The sequence below is a fragment of the Ranitomeya imitator genome, chromosome 8 (assembly GCF_032444005.1).
Source record: "Ranitomeya imitator isolate aRanImi1 chromosome 8, aRanImi1.pri, whole genome shotgun sequence".
NCBI lineage: Eukaryota > Metazoa > Chordata > Amphibia > Anura > Dendrobatidae > Ranitomeya > Ranitomeya imitator.
In genome coordinates, this window is record NC_091289.1 from 38,057,601 (window position 1) to 38,077,598 (window position 19,998).

Here is a 19,998-nt window from a genome sequence, read left to right on the forward strand (position 1 = left end):
TCACTTGGTCGGCTGTTGTGAAGGGGTTTTCTCTTCACCCTGGAGATTATTCTGCGATCATCCACCACTGTTGTCTTCTGTGGCCGCCCAGGTCTTTTTGCATTGATGAGTTCACCAGTGCTTTCTTTCTTTCTCAGGATGTACCAAACTGTAGATTTTGCCACTCCTAATATTGTAGGAATTTCTCGGATGGTTTTTTTTCTGTTTTCACAGCTTAAGGATGGCTTGTTTCACCTATACGGAGAGCTCCTTTGACCTCATGTTTACTTCACAGCAAAACCTTCCAAATGCAGCACCACACCTCAAATCAACTCCAGGCCTTTTATCTGCTTAATTGAGAATGAAATAACGAAGGGATTGCCCACACCTGTCCATGAAATAGCCTTGGAGTCAATTGTCCAATTACTTTTGGTCCCTTTAAAAACAGGGTGGCACATGTAAAGGAGCTGAAACTCCTAAACCCTTCATCCAATTTTAATGTGGATACCCTCAAATGAAAGCTGAAAGTCTGAACTTCAGCTGCATCTGAATTGTTTTGCTTAAAATTCATTGTGGTAATGTCTATAACCAAAATTAGAAAAATGTTGTGTCCGTCCAAATATATATGGACCTAACCGTGTGTGTGTGTATGTGTATGTGTATATATATATATATATATATATATATATATATATATATATATATATATATATATAATTTATATTTTTTTTTTATGTCCTGCAGAGCTTGGCAGCCTCTTTTAACCTATTGACATATATGGGCCAAAAACCGTATCAATACTGAAAAAAAAGTCAAAAACGGAAGTGAAACCATCTTACTATATTGTGAATGAAAAATGGAATCCATAAGAATGGTGCAATATTTAATCTACATGAACCCCACGGTGGAGATCAGTTTGCACTTTTTCCGCTGTAATTTTTCTTTCATGCGGTGCAAAAAAATTGTCATTCAGATCTTTACTACAAATGAGGCTTTGAATGTCTTGTTTTCACACTTTGATTTTAGAGATTGCATAATATTTATTACCGTATGTTTTTTTTTTTTTTGTTTTTAAGTCCTTCACATTCGGGTTTGTTTTTGTGTTTGTTTTTGTGTGTGTGTTTTGTTTCTCCATTAAAGCAGTTTCACATTTATCTGGAGGGGGGGATGTGTGAGGATGACTGACAACATACCCCTGATCCTTCAGTTCTGTGTTCGTACTTCTCCTTGGTGAAGTTTGGATGTGATGGATGGTGGTCGTAGACCAGGTTCTCCGGTTGATTAGGCAATGTGCCGTCTGCCTTTCATGCGATGTGCTTCTTAGTATATATAATAGTGTATACAAGGTCTATGTTCTTCGCCTTGCAGAAATTCGTGTAGTAAAAGCTTGGATCAAGGTCTGCTCATTAGGCTAGATCCCTAAGTTGGAGATAAGAGGATCATGACAGAAGCTGGATATTGTAACAAGCTGCTCTAAGTGTTGGACGGTCTCGGCTTCTTCGTGTGATCTTTTGAGGTGATGTTTCATACTCCCTTGTCCTGTGGTTGTGGCATCGGTGGGGCACTGACCATGGTCTTGTTCAACCACCTCCATTGGTAGTCGCGAAGGGAGAACCTGTCATGATATGTTCCCCGAACCATGAATCGAACACTGGCTGAGTTATTGCATCAATGTACGGCATTGTCCCCCAACTCCGGTCCTCAAGAGCCACCGACGGGTCATGTTTTCAGGATTTCCTTAGTATTGCACAGGTTTCAGGAAATCCTGAAAACTTGACCTGTTGGTGGCTCTTGAGGAGTGGAGTTGGGGAACACTGGTGTACGGTATGGTTTATTCTGAAATTTTCACACGTTTCAGGGAAATCATACTTTGAAGAGTTGCCGAGGACTGTGCGTCTCAGATGACTAGTCCAAGGCAGCTCCTCCTCACTCTGCTCCTCATTACTGACAGGACCTTTCCTCTGTGTGTATAGAGAGACCTGCCAGTCAAGGGAATCCGGGGGGCGGGAAGACCACCTACCTCTTGGACTAGTTATCTGAGACACGCGTTCCACCGGTGGACTAGTTATCTGAGACACGTGTTCCCCCGGCAAAGTATGTCTTCTTTGAAATGCGGCAGTATTTTGTAATAAAATTTTCCATAGTTTGCCTTCTATAGCCTCTACCGCACGGTCTATTGCGGACGGCAGAATGAGTTAACGGAGGATTCGTCAGTGACCTCCCTATGATGGTCTGAGTGGGAGTTTGTTATTCTTTATCTCTCATTTTGCTGATTTATGACCCCAGACCAAATCAAGCTGGATGTGCAGGGAAACAAAGAGCCTGTAATTGTAAAATGATGCAAAATTTATAAATAAGGCCCATTGGAAAAAAAAAATATTTTCTAGCCCACCAAATAAATGCATTTGGTAAAAAAAAAAAAGTGGACAATCCCTTTTAAAGGAAGCCTGTCACCCCGATTTTTTTTTTTTTTTTTTTTTCATTATGAGATAAAAATATAGTTCAATAGGACCTGAGCTCTGCTTTACATCAGTACCTTTCATATCCCCCGATTCCTCACCTTTGCTGAGAAAATACCTTAGTAATCTCTCCGTTTTTGTATGTCAATCACCCCAGACCGATGGGCGGGGCCTAATTGCCGATTCTCAAGGGGCATTCTAGTGGCGTCTCGTGCGTGCGCAGTATGTTTTGCCCAACAGTGGGCAAAGCTTTCAACTCATTATTGCGTATGTGCCAGCATTTTCCTTGACATCCTCTGCCCCGGAAGTCTTTCTATGCTTCCGGGGCACAGAGCATAGGGTCAAAAGCCGGCACACGTGCAATAATGATTTCATGCTTTGCCCACAGTTGGGCAAAGCATACTGCGCACGCGCGAGATGCTAATTCAATGCGCAGGCGCAGAAACTGACCGCGATCTGTGCTGTTCACATATCTACTTACGTCTGACACGCCGAGGAGCTGGGGGAGAGACAGCGATTAGGCCCTGCCCATCGGACCGGGGTGATTCACTTGCGAAAACAGAGAGATTACTAGGGTATTTTCTCAGCAAAGGTGGGGAATCGGGGGATATGAAAAGTACTGAAGTAAAGCTGAGCTCAGACCCTATTGAACCTTATTTTTATCTCATCGCAAAAAAACGGAGTGACAGGTTCCCTTTAAGGTTAATAGATTTCCATAGTTGTGAATGCCAAGATGGTAGAGTAGGCACATTTGACCTTTTTGATGGATGAATGATAAGCAGTATACAAAGACCAACAGTTACAGCTCAGTGATGTGTCCACCTTGTATCATGGTAAATGGGCCTCTGTGTACCCTGTATATGTAGTAGGTATGCTCTAGATGTAGTCAGCAGAGCAGCACAGTGATGTAACCACCTTGTATCGTGGTAAATGGGTCCCTGTGTACCCCGTATATGTAGGTGGTATGGTCTAGATGTAATCGGCAGAGCAGCTCAGTGATGTGCCCACCTTATATCATGGTAAATGGCCCCTGTCTACCCCATATATGAGGTAGGTATACTCCTAGATGTAATCAGCAGAGCAGCTCGGGGATGTGCTCACCTTGTATTATGGTAAATGGGCCCCTGTGTACCCCGTATATGTAGTAGGTATGTTCTAAATGTGATCAGCAGAGCAGCTCAGTGATGTGCCCACCTTGTATCATGGTAAATGGGCCCCTGTGTAACCCGTATATGTAGTAGGTATACTCTAGATCAGGGGTGGGGAACCTCAGGCCCCAGGGCCATTTACGGCCCTCGATGACCTTTTATCAGGCCCCCGGGCAGATTCTCAGGGACCACATTCTTGGGCATGGAGGTATATTTTGATTACAACCAGCTCATTAATTTCTTCTTGCTCTGTTAGCGCGCACGCACACACACGCAGTGTTCACTACTGAACACTGAAGGGCATGCAATGAAAGATTACGTCCTGACACCAGTGCCAGTCAGGATGTACTTTGTGGGTGGAGTTTGTATGGCTCCCGAAGGATGGTATAAATATCCAAATGGCCCTTGGTAGAAAAACAATTCCCCACCCCTGCTCTAGATGTAATCAGTAGAGCAGCTCAGTGATGTGCCCACCTTGTATCATGGTAAATGGGCTCCTGTGTACCCCATATATGTAGTAGGTGTGCTCTAGATGTAATCAGCAGAGCAGCTCAGTGATGTACCCACCTTGTATCATGGTAAATGGGCTCCTGTGTACCCCATATATGTAGTAGGTGTGCTCTAGATGTAATCAGCAGAGCAGCTCAGTGATGTACCCACCTTGTATCATGGTAATGGGCTCCTGTGTACCCCATATGTGGTAGGTATACTCCTAGACTAATGCTGTTGAATATTTTTCTGACTTTTAGCTGTTTTGTTTGCCTACTTGTTGCCTTTTGTTGGCTCTGATTACTTCCACCATCGTCTCAGCCGAGGGTCTCATGTGAACGCTCTGCTATATAATAATACTGTCATTAGATGTAGACGTTTCCTTGGAGAGTTTGGCTCTAATTATACGCTCATCCACTACAGCTAGCAATATGCATGTATTGTGCCAGGTAACGACAACATATTAAAGGGATTCTGTCAGCAGGTTTTTGCTATGTAATCTGAGATCCTGCTTCCAGCGATGTGTACCATCCTAGTTTTCACTGCTGCAGAGCTCTGAATGCTAACCCAACCCCCACCACTGATTGGCAACTTTCTGCCTATGCACAGTGTACACAGGAAGCTACCAATAATTGGCGAGTGTGTGTTTATACACAGAAGTTGACTAGGAGGCACAGGACACCCAGTCCTGCAGTGATAATCTCCTGCTGATCAAACACTGATTTTTATTGAAACAACAACAAGCAGCCCAGTAAGTGACATATTGCTGGAATCCGGGTCTCAGCCCCTATATTAAGCTGCTCTTAGATTACATAACAAAAATCTAGTGACAGATTCCCTTTAATATTAAGACCAGTTGGGACAAATCCGATTCAGTTTTCTCATCTGGTCCTTTATAAAAAAAAAAAAAAAAAAAAAAAAAAAAAAAATGAACACGTGTCGAATGCAAGTCAGACAATTTAGGTGTCGACAATTTCCATGACTGCATAAAAGTAACGAACGGCAAAACCGGGTAATAAATATGTATTAAAATGTTGTTAAAGGGAACCTTTAGGAAACCAGGAGGAAAATGGATGTTTATTCTTTTTGTCCTGATGAAGTCAGTAGTACCTCGAAACGCGTCGACTAAGTAAAGAAATTCCGCTGATGCCTCCTGTGTGAACTTGGATCTATTATACTGTTGACCAGCAGCGCGGATCATCCACAAATCCTCTTTATCTGTGTTAAAGGGACCCTGAGAAGTACATTCATGGTGCCTGATCCACGGGAAGCATGAATCCGACATCGGAAGCCTTCTTGCAGCCATGTATTTTTTTATTTTTTTTTATGAAATGCGCCAATGTTTCAAGATAAAAAATAAAATGTAAAGGCAAAAATTCAAAGACAAGAAAAAAAAAATCACATGGAGCGGTGACGTGCATGGGTGACTACCGCTCTATTCAAACGGGGGAGATTTCTGAGCCCCTTTTTCGAAGTCCTGTGGATAAGTGATAAATTGCTAAGCTAGAGGATCTAGAAAAATATTTAAAAAGTAGTTTTTATTTTTATTTTTTTATATTTAAAATTACCTCCACCTCCTTTTCCAAATTTGCAATAACTTTAGTTTATTTCTTTATTTTCAATATCCATAAGTCTGATCCATGAAGATCTAACCTTAATCAACCCATACTGAAAAAGCCATATTGAAAGTACGCCAGATTTTATTTATTTTTTTGCTCATAAAATCTCTCAAAGCCATCAAAAAAAAAAAGCGACACAAACTTTTTATTTTTGAAATCCAATAGAGAAAGCAATAAATTAAAAATTATATACATATACACCAATACCCGGAAAATCATGTTACCAGGTGATATCGATCACACGACAGTAAAAATCAACCACAAACAACAAATGGCGGAATTTTTATTTATTTATTATTATTATTTATGATTTCAACCTATTTTCATTATACGGTGAAATGTTTGGTTTCATGCAAAACTACAAGTAATTCTGCAAAAAACAAAAAAAAGAACCTTAAGGCTATGTGCACATGTTCCGGATTTTTTGCGTTTTTTTTTTCGCGATAAAAACGCATCCGCAATTTTTGTGCACATGTTGCGTTTTTTTCCACACAAAAAACCCATTGCGGAAAAAATGCAGCATGTTCATTAATTTTGCGGATTTTTTTCGTTTTTCCCTCTATTATTCAATTGGGGAAGCTCTGGAAATAAACGCGAAAAATTCACACAAAAAAAACGAGAACGTGAAAAAAATATGCGTGCGGATTTCCTGCGGAAAGTCAGTTTTTTTTGTCAGAAAATTTCTGCAAAGATTCCTGACGTTTTTACATGCCCTAAGGCTATGTGCACACGTTCAGGAAAGTCTGCAGAATTTTCCTGAAGAAAACCAGACTTTTTCTGCAGGAAATCCACGTGTTTTCTATTTTTTTATTTTTGCGGATTTTTCGCGTTTTTTTTTCCCCAGATCTTCCCAATGCAATAATATAGCGGCGAAAAAAACGCAAAATTAATGAACATGCTGCGTTTTTTTTGTGGAAAAAAAAAAACGCAGCATGTGCACAAAAATTGTGGAATGCATTAAAAATGATGGGATGCTTATGTATGCTTTTTTTTTTTTTTTTTTTGCAGTTTTTTTTCCGTGAAAAACGGCCGAAAAATACTGAATGTGTGCACATCGCCTAATTGCACTTGGAAGAAGGGGGAGGAAAAAAATGTAAACTAAAATGTAGAAAAAAAAGCTTGGATGGGAAGGGGTTAAATTCTTTTCCCGTACATATACCGGGTCCTATTGGGCCGTCCGGTATTGCTCATGAATTACGGTATAAAAAAAAAAATTAGGAAAATCTGCGCGTTTACTGACTTTATTTTATTTTCCCATTCATTTGAAATGAAGAATAACAACGCTGAAATAATTGACACTTTGGTTCAAATCTGCAAGGAAAAAATAAGCAGCGCCTGGATGAAACTTCACAAATCTCATTCACTTTTTTTTTCCTGGTACGGTAAAGCGCTGCGTGTTTTTTTTTTTTTTTTTTTTTTTTTTCCTTCCCCCCTCATGCGGGCAAAAACTAAGTGTATGAACAATCCCTAATTGGTGAGAGAAGCTTCGCGATTCATTTTCCATACGAGAAAACATTGATGGTACAAACTCGCACGCTAAAACGCTACTGAAAACTCGATCGAAAGCGCTGCTGAAAATCGGAATGTTTTTGGCAAACTAGAAAAATCGCCACCGTCTGAACGAGCCCTAAGTTGTTAAAACACAATTTGCTTTACTCTTTCCATTAAGAGTTTTCTATACTTGAAAAGTTTGCAGTAAAGTTGGCTCAACAAGCCAGCGCCTTGGCAAATCGATGGTGTTTAGCTGATCGCTGCTGGATTTTCTCATTTTTGGCACCGGAAATGTCACCAAACGTGACGCACGGCAGACTGCACCAGAAGAGTCGCCTGTTTATAGAGCGGTTCCCATAAGAGAAGGTCATTCAATATGCCTTAAAGACCCATTGAAAACTGCATTGTGCCGCCATTTGCTAAAACAAACGCGATTTGCTTGCATATTTACACGCGCCAGTTGCCGACTCCACCATAAGGTTGGAAAAGTTGGGGTCAACAGCTATAAACAGGGGTGTTGGTAAAATTGGGAACATGAATGGGTCCTAAAGCCGGAACGTAAGCGCGCTAGCCCAATTGTCGTAATGAGTGCTCAGCAGCTTCTATATTTGCCGTCACCAATATTTCAAGCCTTTTCCCTTCACCGGATCTTCCATCAAGCTAAGATTTTGGTGTTTTGTTTTTTTTTTTCCTGTTGACCCCTCTCTCGAATCGCCGATACATGAATTAGATTTCCGCAAACAAGCGATTGCCTCCTGTGCACCAGGGCTGTGGGTGCTGCTTCCTTGCAGTCATGTGTCCCCACTTTCTTCCAGATTTCAGCCATCCTCCTCGGAGCGCTCAGTTTATAGGGACGCTGAGCCCGTCTTGCACTCGGATTTCGGTGCTGGAGCCACGCTTTATGTACCGGTGAGTAGTCAAGTCACTTTTCTGTGTTTAAAACTGTACAAGTTTTATTTTGGTGTTTTGACCCCTCAATCCTGGCAAAGATCTAGGGCTCATTCAGACCTCAATTTTTCACGGATAGAACTCGTACCTGTTATGGGGCTGTTCACATAACCGTGGATTTTCTGCGGAACGCCATAACGCGAGGACCTGTCCGGTTTAGATCCGAGTCATGGATCAAGCTCTTCAATGTGAGTCTAGGGATACATGACAAAAAAAAAAAAATCTACGGTTCTTGGGTGCCAGCGGTGAGCCGTCCAATTTTTTATATTTGACAGAAGCTTCAGAAACCTTATACACAAAAAACCTGATACTTCAAATCAACAAACTGATGAAAAGCTGATCCAAAAAAACTGATGAAAATCGGTTCTTTTTTTGCATACAAAAAAAACAAAACAAAAAAACGCTGACGTCTGAATGAGCCACAACAGAGCTCTTGATGGAGCACTTCACTATGGTGGAAAATATCTAGGGTGGCTTGAAAATAGCAAAAAAAAATTCCAACCATTTCTGTAACCTTAATATTCTCCTACGAAGGAAAATCAGTGCCACTTTCTTAGCTGCCAAAATTTTCCGAGGAGTCACGCACTAAAGATTCTGGATTGTACATAGAACAAATTAAAGCGGCAAAATCGCTGTTCATGGATGGTAATGACCAAAATACAGAAACCTTAAAGGGGTTGTCCAGTGTGAGTCACTGCAGACTTGTAGCCTATGTGACTGCAGACTTGTGAATCCTCACCTTGCCTGTACTGCGTTCTGTGGGGATTCTTCTGGTGCCGGCCCCGTGACTGCAAGTATGTGACTTGCATATATGTGGTCACATGCCGACTAGACTTGTGGGGCCTCTCTCAATGCAAATGTGTTAGGTGAGACCGGACAGTCTAGTTGGCATGTGATCGGAAGTATGCAAATCAATGTGGTCACATGCCGACTAGACTTGTGGGGCCTCTCTCAATGCAAATGTGTTAGGTGAGACCGGACAGTCTAGTTGGCATGTGATCGGAAGTATGCAAATCAATGTGGTCACATGCCGACTAGACTTGTGGGGCCTCTCTCAATGCAAGTGTGTTAGGTGAGATCGGACAGTCTAGTTGGCATGTGATCGGAAGTATGCAAATCAATGTGGTCACATGCCGACTAGACTTGTGGGGCCTTTCTCAATGCAAGTGTGTTAGGTGAGACCGGACAGTCTAGATGGCATGTGATCGGAAGTATGCAAATCAATGTGGTCACATGCCGACTAGACTTGTGGGGCCTCTCTCAATGCAAGTGTGTTAGGTGAGACCGGACAGTCTAGTTGGCATGTGATCGGAAGTATGCAAATCAATGTGGTCACATGCCGACTAGACTTGTGGGGCCTCTCTCAATGCAATGTGTTAGGTGAGACCGGACAGTCTAGTTGGCATGTGATCGGAAGTATGCAAATCGCATATTTGCGATCACTTGATCACTCTCTCCCGGCACCAGAAAATGTTCACAGTATGCAGTATGCGCTGTAAGGATTCACAAGTCTGCAGTCGCCTAGAGTGACTGCAGACATGTAGCCTGAGGCTGAATAGCCTAATTAAAGGGGTTGCCCAATTTTCAAAGTTCGCAAAAATAGTTCCATTCCGAATGAAGGAGGTTTGTTTTTTTGCTTCAGTTCTCTAAAAAGTTATTTTGGTATGTGCACATGGCATCTATTAGATTCAAGCGCCGCGTTTTCCCGAGTGATGCAGCTTCAAGAAAAACCTTTTCCTAATGTGGTTTCTCCTGCAGCCCCGCCATTATTCTTGCAGTGGTTGTCACCAGTGTTTTTTGGTCTATGCTCTCAGTATTGGGAGTGGACAGTTTCCCAGTGGAAGCCATGAGACTGGATTTAAGAAGTGACGCAACATGTGCGCAGTAATGCCGTTTTGACATTGCTGTGCATGATGTCTTTTTGTTGGCGGCACCTTGAATCCCCCTTTGAAAAATACGTTGTGTACATATCCTAAATTCACCTTGTTTTTGCCACTTTTCTGGAAATTTGCAGCAAAAAAACTTCAGCGTTCATTTGATGTTGGAAGTAATGGCAGCTTTATATTTCGATCATCTGACCGCTGAAGTCTGGGATTGACCAGAGCAGGGATTTCATTGCAACGGGACGTTCCGTCGCATGGATTGACAACCTGAAGGAGACCACGGCTATGGCCTGCACTGTAGTGATGGGGGTTAGAGCCAGTGAACGCTCCTAAATTATTCTTGTATCTAGACTCTGGCTCTAAAAAATAATTTAGTTTTGACAGCTAACTTTAGGAACATATTTAATGGGAGTCTTTCAGTACAAAATGACTGTTCAAACAAAGCAGCGGCGCTCTGTGGACACTCGGCGTGGCCAAACAGTTCAGGGCACCTTACCTACCAACCTGTTTGAACCCTCTTCTGGCTCTTGTAAAAAGAGCGAGACCTGTCAGTCAAGGAACATGCTGGCTGCGAACAATGGGAAATGTGATCAATACAGAGTTTGGGGGATTTATTGACTATGTGCACATGAGATGTTCCTGATTTTCCAAAGGGACACACTATTAATAAATCTGGTGTAATTCCCTTGATGTGCCAGAAAATCAAATCATCTGGCATAGACTTGCAGTGCGTCGTAAATTTGTCAAGACGAGCGTAACCCTGACCACTTCTTTTTTTTTTTTTTTTTTTTTTTCCCCCCCTCTTCACAAAAGTGGTCAGCAGTGGGAAGAAAAAAATTGCAAACTGTGGCGTTCACCATAATTCTCAGATGGGCGCTCTACTGAGAGTGACTATTGTCAATTCCGACATGTTCAGTAGATTCCTGTCGCTGTTCAGTATGCACAGTGACAGTGCACTCTCTCGCCGCCTCTGATCCGAAGAGAAAGGCTTGAGAAAGGATTATTTTTTTTTTTTATCCGAAACGTTGCCACACCACAGGGCATTAAAGTCCCATTTTTTACATCTTTTTGTGCTGTTTCCCTTTTTGTTATATAGATAGAGAGCGAGAGAGAGCGACAGATTGTATGTGGTGTCTCACAAAATTAGAATATCATGAAAAAGTTCATTTATTTCAGCTCTGCAATACAAAAAGTGAATCCCTTGTTGTATAGATTCATTACAGAGTGATCTATTTCAAGTGTTTTTCTGTTAATATTGATGATCATGGCTTACAGATTTTTATTGGCCGTAAGCCATAATCATCGACATTAACAGAAATAAACGCGTGAAATAGATCACTATATAATGAGTTTCACTCTGTATTGAAGAACTGAAAATCACTTTTGGATGATACTCTAATTTTGTGAGAAGGGTGTGTGTGTACCCTCTACAATTGTCCTGCAGTTACCATGTGCTGACCTTACACATGAGACCGCTGCAGCCAATCGCTGATCAATCACTCGGCGGTGTTGTCTGTTTGGAACAAGACCCCAGAGCAAAGAAATGAGCAGTTGAGTCTAGTTTTTGCAGGTTGCAAGCGTTTTTTTTTTTTTTTTTTCCCCAGTGGTTTTAACCCTCTCCCAGACAACCCCATTCCTTTTAAGAGGAGTACAGTTGTGTGGTTATTAGGTTTATTTAAGAAAGAGTGATTTGGAAGTTTTTAGGGGTTTTCCAGCCTGGGAAGAGAAGTCTCCCAATTCCCTGTGCAATTTCTCTTCATCTTTAATTTAAGAACAGAGGGGTTTTAATTTTGTTTACTGCATGGTGTCCAGGTCACCGGCCACTACTGTGTTCCATCAGCAGTGGCCGGTCTCTTAGGCAAGGAGCGCAGTGCTTACAAGCTCTTTGCTATCGAACTTGTAAGCACTGCTCTGAAGATGGCCGGATTGCTGCATCTGGCCAGCCTCTGTGCCTGTTCATTGTTCCGATGCTGATCTGTAGTACCTGGAAGCAGCCACTAAACAGTGTGGCGCTGCGGTGCTCCGCTCCATACACTCCATAGCCAGCCAACGCCAGAGTTCTAACAGTTGATCAATGGGGGTGTCGGATGTTGGATCCCCATCGATCACACTTTGATGATCTATCCTTAGGATAGAGTATTCATTTCCTTTTAGTGGAAAACTCCTTAAAGGACTTTAATGACTTAAACAAGTATAGCAGAGGCAGATTACATCTTCTGATACCCCGGGGAACCAGCTGACATTGCTGCTCCGAACCTCGTACTAAATGCAACGTTACAGGTCCGTCATCCAGATGGATGACCCTTTTTACAATATATGTGACCGCGACTCATTTATTATATATTTTTTTATTTATTTTTTATTACGCTATATATCTTTTGATTTTTTTTTTTTTTTTTTTTTTAGTCGTAGCACAGATATGCCTGCATTACAAGGAAGTTCTTTTGTAAAGATGATGGCGAGCAGGGTGTACTGTACGAAAACATGGTCCTGTAATTCTATTTTCTGTCCACACAGCCTTCCTAAGAATTTGGGTATACTTTTTTTTTTTTCCTTTTAATTATAGTTAGAAGGAACGAACATTTTCTATTATTTTTTCATTATTTTTCTATTTTTGCAAGATTTAAATTGTGTCCTGAAGGAAGGGCAGAAACGGCTTCACGAAGCATAGAATACGTATAAGTGATTCCAGGGATCCGTGCGATGTCTATTATGTCGTAGGTTGACGTTTTGTAACTTTTAATATCTAGCACCATTGATAGTTCTTTAAGTTTCTATACATTTTAGTCTTTTTATTTTTTTGTTATTTGGCCATAGTCCTAAAACTGATCCTCTGACTCTGTGTCCCAATGTCGGCATCACCACTATGTAGCAGGGGTCAGAATCTGCAGCCCGCGATGGTAGACTTTGTGGCCCCTAGCCATTTTTGGCACCCTCAGACCTCCTTTCAGTACTCCAGAGAGGAAGACATGGTTGCGCATGAATGCGGCTCGCTCTATTCTAGTTTTAGGGATTTTAACAGCTTGTGTGTTTCTATTAGGCTACTTTCACACATCAGGTTTTTTGCATCTGGCACAATCCGGCGAATGTTAGACAAAAACGGATCCGGCGTGGATTGTGAAAAACTGATGCAACGGATCCGTTTTTTTCGACGGATCCGATTAGCATATCCAGAAAATTGGATAAAAAAAAAAATTAAAGCATGCTCAGTTTAAAAAAAAAAAAATAAAAAAAAAATGGAATCTGACTCCGGAATCCGTCGTTTTCCGGATCCGGCACCTTCTGGCTCCCATAGCCTTCCATTCTTGCAAACAGCCGGAAGCGCCAGATCCAGCCCTTCCGACATTTTCATCGGAGACAAAAAACGTTGCTATGGACGTTTTTTCCAGAAACCGAAAACGGCACATATGCCGGTTCTGGTGAAAACCGGACGACACGCAAGGTCATCCGGCACTAATGCAAGTCTATGGGGGAAAAAAACTGATCCGGCGGCAACATTCGCAGGATACGTTTTTTTTTTGCAATTTAGCCAGATTGAGCCAGGCGGCGAAAACCTGATGTGTGAAAGTAGCCTTATTCGTGACCGCTTCGTCCTCCATTTTTATTTATTTTTTAATCTGGGTTGCCAAAAAAGTAGGAGGCTTCCATTCTCAAGAAAAGTGGAAATGGAAAATTAAACCCCTGTTTTATCAGATATCGAATGCGAGTATCACTTTGTTTTTATTGTTGCCCTCTAGAGTTGTTCCGTCTGGCAGTGTGACCCACAGTGGCACGTCACGTGGAAACTAGGCGGTTTACTAACTCTAATGCAAATTGACTGACCAAACCAAGCACTGGTGCTCGGTGCAAGCTTGACGTAGCAGAGGAGATAAGAGCACCTACTTATTTTCCGGAGGTGGTCAGAGGTAGATGCGAACTATTCAGCCATGTCAAGGGTGCACCGAGCGCTCATGGTTGGTTTGAACAGACATTTTAGTGGCCTATGTAGCGTAGACTTTACACCAGTAATTCCCAACCACAGACGAACCTCTTAATTCCCTAAATCCTGTTGTAAGGCATTTTATAATTTGCTGTTAGGTTTGCTCTCCCATTGTAAAAGCCACAGGTCGTGCTATTTCTGGGACCCCCAGGGAAGTACGGCCTTAGACAGGGAGGACCCCAGCCACCCAAAGTGGACAATCCACATATGAATCAGCCCTATGTAATAAATATTCAGTGTTTCGGTTCCATTCGTTTTTTTGAACGTTTTTGTGAGTTGCTCATGCATAGTGTGCCCCCTCCCGCAACCCTAATGTAATGCTGTGTTCCTTATTTCTAGGTGCGATACAAGAGCAGACTGGGTTGGAGGAGACCATGGCGGAGAGCGGCAGCGGGACAAGTGGATCTTCTGCAGTGGGAGGCATTACAAATGTTTCTTCTCTTCCTCCCGGTGACGCACACCTCGTTGCATTAATCGTGGAGCAACTCAAGAGTCGAGGGCTGTTCGACGGTTTCCGAAGGGATTGCCTAGCCGACGTCGACACAAAGCCGGCGTACCAGAACTTGCGCCAAAAAGTGGACAATTTTGTCTCCACCCATCTAGACAAACAGGAGTGGAACGCTGGAATGAACAAAAACCAGCTCCGTAACGGGCTGAGGCAAAGCGTCACTCAATCTGGAATGCTGGAAGCCGGAGTTGATAGGATTATTTCGCAGGTGGTGGATCCGAAAATGAATCACATATTCCGACCACAGATAGAAAAGGCCATACATGATTATTTGGAGTCTCAGACAAAAGAGGAAGTAGCGCTAGTTCCGCCTCTGCCTCCGCCACCTCCTGAGCCGGAGGAACAAGACCCCCATGTGCCCTCCCAAAGTGCCTCTTAGAGGAATTCCTATGTATGAAAAAGTTCACATAAGAATTCGCAATGCCAATAAGCAATGCATAGCTACCTGTAGCGGGGTGCTCAGTAGATGACATCAGTTTAAGCGCAGAACTGGAAAATTAAAGAGTTGGAGACCGGGGATCTTCATCCCTGCTAGCGTGAGAACTTTGTAGATGGTCTGGGATCGGTGGGTAATCTCTGATTTATAGGTAGGACAGGGTGGTCATCGGTAACCGCTGATGTCAAATAAACTTTTCGGCCGCCTAGTCATTTTTTTTTTTCTTTCTTTTTTGCATGGGGCAATATTTTACTTTGATACGAAAAATTGAGATAATGTTTTCTCTTGATTTGCCTTTGTAAAAATAGACTACCTAACGTATCGATTGAATGTACAAGTGTCACCATTTCAGATCGCCAAAGTGTGCTCCTCTTGTATTTCTGATTTTTATTTTTACATCTTTTTTGCTGCTTTTGAAATTTGGAATAAAGTATTTTTGTTGTTGATGTAGGCTTTTACAGTGGATTTTCTTTTCATGCCTGGAAATAAAGGCTTTTGATAATAAAAATCATTCTTTTGCAATTTTCATTTTGCACACATTGACATTGACGTGACCTTCACCCGCCGATGACGTCAGCGGTAACAAAGGCGATGACGTGACCCTGACCCGCCGATGATGTGACCCTGACCCGCTGATGACGTCGGCAGTAACAAAGGCGGTGACCCGCCGATGACGTGACCCTGACCCGCCGATGAAATGGAAAGGCTGTGATTTAGTGTTGAAAGATCAATTAGAACCTGTCGTGGACCTTTAGGCCATGTTCACACAGTGCGTTTTTTACTGCGGAACCGCAGCGGTTTTGCCGCTGCGGTTCCGCAGCTGTTTTCCATGCAGGGTACATAACAATGTAACCCTATGGAAAACAGTCACTGCTGTGCACATGATCCGGAATTTCGTTTAAAAAGCCGCGCAGAATAGCTGCGGCAAAAAAGGAGCATGTCACTTCTTTTTCCTGAACCGCAGCGGTTCTGCACCCATAGACCTCCATTGTGAGGTCAAAACCGCAGTAAAACCCGCAGATCAAAAATATATCTGCGGGTTTTACTGCGATTTGATGTGCAGAACCACTGCAGCAGGAAGTGCGGGGGAGCGGGCGGAAGTGCGTGGGCGGAGTGTGGCTGCCCCCCCGTGCTCCGATCCCGCCCCCGTGCTCCGATGCCCCTCCCCCCGTGCTCCGATGCCCCCCCCCCCCCCCCCAGTGCGCCGATGCCCTAATCTCCCCCCCTTATACTTACCCGGCGTCCCGGTGTCCGTCCGGCCGTCTTCTCCCTGGGCGCCGCCATCTTGCAAAATGGCGGGCGCATGCGCAGTGCGCCCGCCGAATCTGCCGGCCGGCAGATTCGCTCCAAAGTGCATTTTGATCACTGAGATAGGTTATATCTCAGTGATCAAAATAAAAAAATAGTAAATGACCCCCCCCCCCCCCCACTTTGTCACCCCCATTGGTAGGGACAATAAAAAAAATTAAGAATTTTTTTTTTTTTTCACTAAGGTTAGAATAGGGGTAGGGTTAGGGTTAGAAAACTGCATAAAAAAAAAGGATCAAAAAACGCATCAAAAAAGGACAAAAAAAGACCAAAAAAAGGACCTGCGTTTTCTGCCAAGAGCTGCAGTTTTTTAAAAAAACAGTCCTGAAAAAAAAAGGATGGAAATCCTGAACGTGTGAACATACCCTTAGGCATATTTTCACATAATCAGTTGCACATCGGATTATCTGTGCAGAAAATCTGCATATCGCATTATCAGCTCTGTGATTTAAGAGATTATAAAAAATACCATTACTACGAAGTGGAGAAAATCTGCCTAAATTGACCATCGCTTTGGGCTTGATATTTTCAGCTTGTCAATCTATGCTGCGGTTATGTCCCTCATGGATGTACGCGCCAAGGATAGGTGATAACCTTTAGATCAAACCCCTTTAGGACTGCCACCGGGTTCCAGAACGGGACACTTTTTATCTCCTAGAATGTTCGCCACTAGTGATGAGCGGGTATACTCGTTGCTCGGGTTTTTCCCAAGCACGCTCTGGTGGTCTCCTAGGATTTGGATGTGCTCGGAGATTTAGTTTTCGTTGCCTCAGCTGCATGATTTGCGGCTGCTAGACAGCTTGAATACATGTGGGGATTCCCTAGCAACCAGGCAACCCCCACATGTAATCAGACTGGCTAGTAGCTGTAAATCATGCAGCTGTGTCAACAAAAACTAAATCTCCGAGGACTAACAAATACTCGGTGACCACCCGAGCGTGCTCGGGGAAAACCTGAGCAACGAGTATACTCACTCATCACTATTCGCCGCTTCACTCATTCCCGATGGGTCTGCTGGAGTAAGCCAAATACTGTGCCCCTGGCAAAATTGTGATCACTTGTGATGCATGTGATGTGATTGTGGGCAACCCCATTAAAAAAAAAAATTATCTTGGCTACCTATTTAGATGAGGGCATAATGCTGCTTTTTATCTCTTTTACTGGATAATTACCATAATTCACTTTAATTTCGCGTGACTGAATTTGGTGTCGGTACAATTGGATTGTGCGTCTTATCTGGTGGAGGAATTAAGGTCCTAAAATACGCCATGTTATACATTAATCAATTCTGACTTAAGGATGTAATCAGTGGGTTTATTTTAATATATGAGCTTAAAGGTGTCGTATAAACAAAATTACAATTTTACCAGTGGCTTGGTATATGTATGTATATGTATGTAGAGTGTGTGTGTGTATAATATATACACTGCTCCCAAAAAAATAAAGGGAACACTAATATCCCACATCCTAGATATCACTGAATGAAACATTCTAGTTGTAAATCTTTATTCATTACATAGTGGAATGTTTTGAGAACAATAAAACCTAAAAATGATCAACATAAATCACAACTAATATCCCACGGAGGTCTGGAGTTGGAATGATGCTCAAAATCAAAGTAGAAAATGAAGTTACAGGCTGATCCAACTTCAGTGGAAATGCCTCAAAACAAGGAAATGATGCTCAGTAGTGTGTGTGGCCTCCACGTGCCTGTATAATCTCCCTACAACGCCTGGGCATGCTCCTGATGAGGCGGCGGATGGTCTCCTGAGGGATCTCCTCCCAGACCTGGACTAAACCATCCCCCCTACTCCTGGACAGTATGTGTTGCCACGTGACGTTGGATGGTGCAAGACATGATGTCCCAGATGTGTTCAATTGGATTCAGGTCTGGGGAACGGGCGGGCCAGTCCGTAGCTTTAATGCCTTCATCTTGCAGGAACTGCTGACACACTCCAGCCACATGAGGTCTGGCATTGTCCTGTATTAGGAGGATTACAGGGTGAACCGCACCAGCATATGGTCTCACAAGGGGTCTGAGGATCTCATCTCGGTACCTAATGGCAATCAGGCTATCTCTGGCGAGCACGTGGAGGGCTGTGCGGCCACCCCACACTGATACTGACCCACTGGCAAAACCGGTCATGCTGAAGGATGTTGCAGGCAGCAGATCGCTCTCCACGGCGTCTCCAGACTCACGTCTGTCACGTGTGCTTAGTGTCAACCTGCTTTCATAGGTACATGGCACCAGTAGAGAATTTGCCAATCCATGGAGTCGGTTTCTAACCATTTGTGCAGACACATGCACATTTGTGGCCTGCTGGAGGTCATTTTGCAGGGCTCTGGCATTGCTCCTCCTGTTCCTCCTTGCACAAAGCCTGAGGTAGCAGTCCTGCTGCTGGGTTGTTGCCCTCCTACAGCCCCCTCCACGTCTCCTAGTGTACTTGGCTGTCTCCTGGTAGTGCCTCCAGCCTCTGGACACTACGCTGACAGACACAACAAACCTTCTTGCCACAGCTCGCATTGATGTGCCATCCTGGATGAGCTGCACTACCTGAGCCACTTGTGTGGGTTGTAGATTCTGTCTCATGCTACCACGCGTGTGAAAGCACAACCAACATTCAAAAGTGACCAAAACATCAGCCACAAAGCATTGGTACTGAGATGTGGTCTGTGGTCCCCACCTGCAGAACCACTCTTTTATTGAGTGTGTCTTGATAATTGCCAATAATAATCTATTGTCTATTCCATTTGCACAACAGCATGTGAAATTGTTTATCAATCAGTGTTGCTTCCTAAGTGGACAGTTTGATTTCACAGAAGTTTGATTTACTTGGAGTTCTATTCTGTTGTTTTAAGTGTTCCCTTTATTTTTTTTGATCAGTGTATTATAAAAGCAATACTTACCCACTGGCACCTACGTGGATCCAGTACTGGCCATTCCATGGTCTTATCGGCGATGGTGCTGAAGTCACAACATGAATGATGACATCTCCCCTCCCTCCTTTCATGGTGTGCATGTGTGTATAAAATAAAATTCACCTTTTTTTTTATTTAATGGACACACTCCCCAAAGAACATGGTTAAGTGAATAAGTCCAAGGAACTATAGTATAAAACGGACGCTTGAATGAGGCCTAATTGAATTGGACTATGCTGTGATTTATTTAGGGATTTTGTTACACCCATTGGCTGTACCAGACCATTCAGAGCAATGGTTGCCGTTATTATGACCGGTTCTGCCAGTGGTAATATTACAAGGGGCACTGTTGATGTTAGTACTGTTGTATAAATACTATTTAAATAGGACTATTACGAGGATCGGATTATGGGTGCAACAAATGTACAAAACCTGAGCTTAGTTTTTGCCTGAAGACCAACTAATACCTTTAATTTACCGCTCTGCCCATGCTGCTCTATTACCATTCTCTCTGCGTATTTTCGTAATTAAAAATGGCAGGCCAAAAAAATTATCAATGTGCATTATAAAATGAAAAAACTCCTCCAGATCGGTGGATTATACCAAAATGGATTCCTAAGGAAAATCCTATTTTTATTCAGATATATTTTTAATGGAAGCTCTGGCAAGACATTGCCCAATTTCACTGAATAGTACTACTTATTCCTATGAAATACGCTGTACTTTTTTTTTTTTTTCTTCCCCCGACATGTTTCACTAGGCTTCATCAAGGGTTTGGGGTTACAGATAGCAAAAAGACCGAATCTTTGGAGTTCTCTGATATCGCAGTCAC

At 42.8% G+C, this 19,998-nt stretch overlaps 2 protein-coding genes across 4 annotated transcripts in view; both read left to right on the forward strand.

Moving 5' to 3' along the window:
• BOD1 (biorientation of chromosomes in cell division 1) overlaps positions 1-15,027 on the forward strand; it is a 43,239-nt gene extending 28,212 nt beyond the window's left edge. For 2 of the 3 annotated variants that reach the window (XM_069736759.1, XM_069736757.1), the window contains exons 2-3: positions 8,001-8,094; positions 14,335-15,027. In XM_069736759.1, the coding sequence (XP_069592860.1) occupies positions 14,370-14,882 (513 nt within the window). In that variant the 5' untranslated portion in view covers positions 8,001-8,094; positions 14,335-14,369 and the 3' untranslated portion in view covers positions 14,883-15,027. The remainder of the gene's footprint in view (positions 1-8,000; positions 8,095-14,334) is intronic. The other variant, XM_069736758.1, reaches the window with a different exon arrangement.
• Positions 1-19,998, forward strand: part of PTPDC1 (protein tyrosine phosphatase domain containing 1) — an 85,092-nt gene that overhangs the window by 28,214 nt on the left and 36,880 nt on the right. The window lies entirely within an intron of this gene.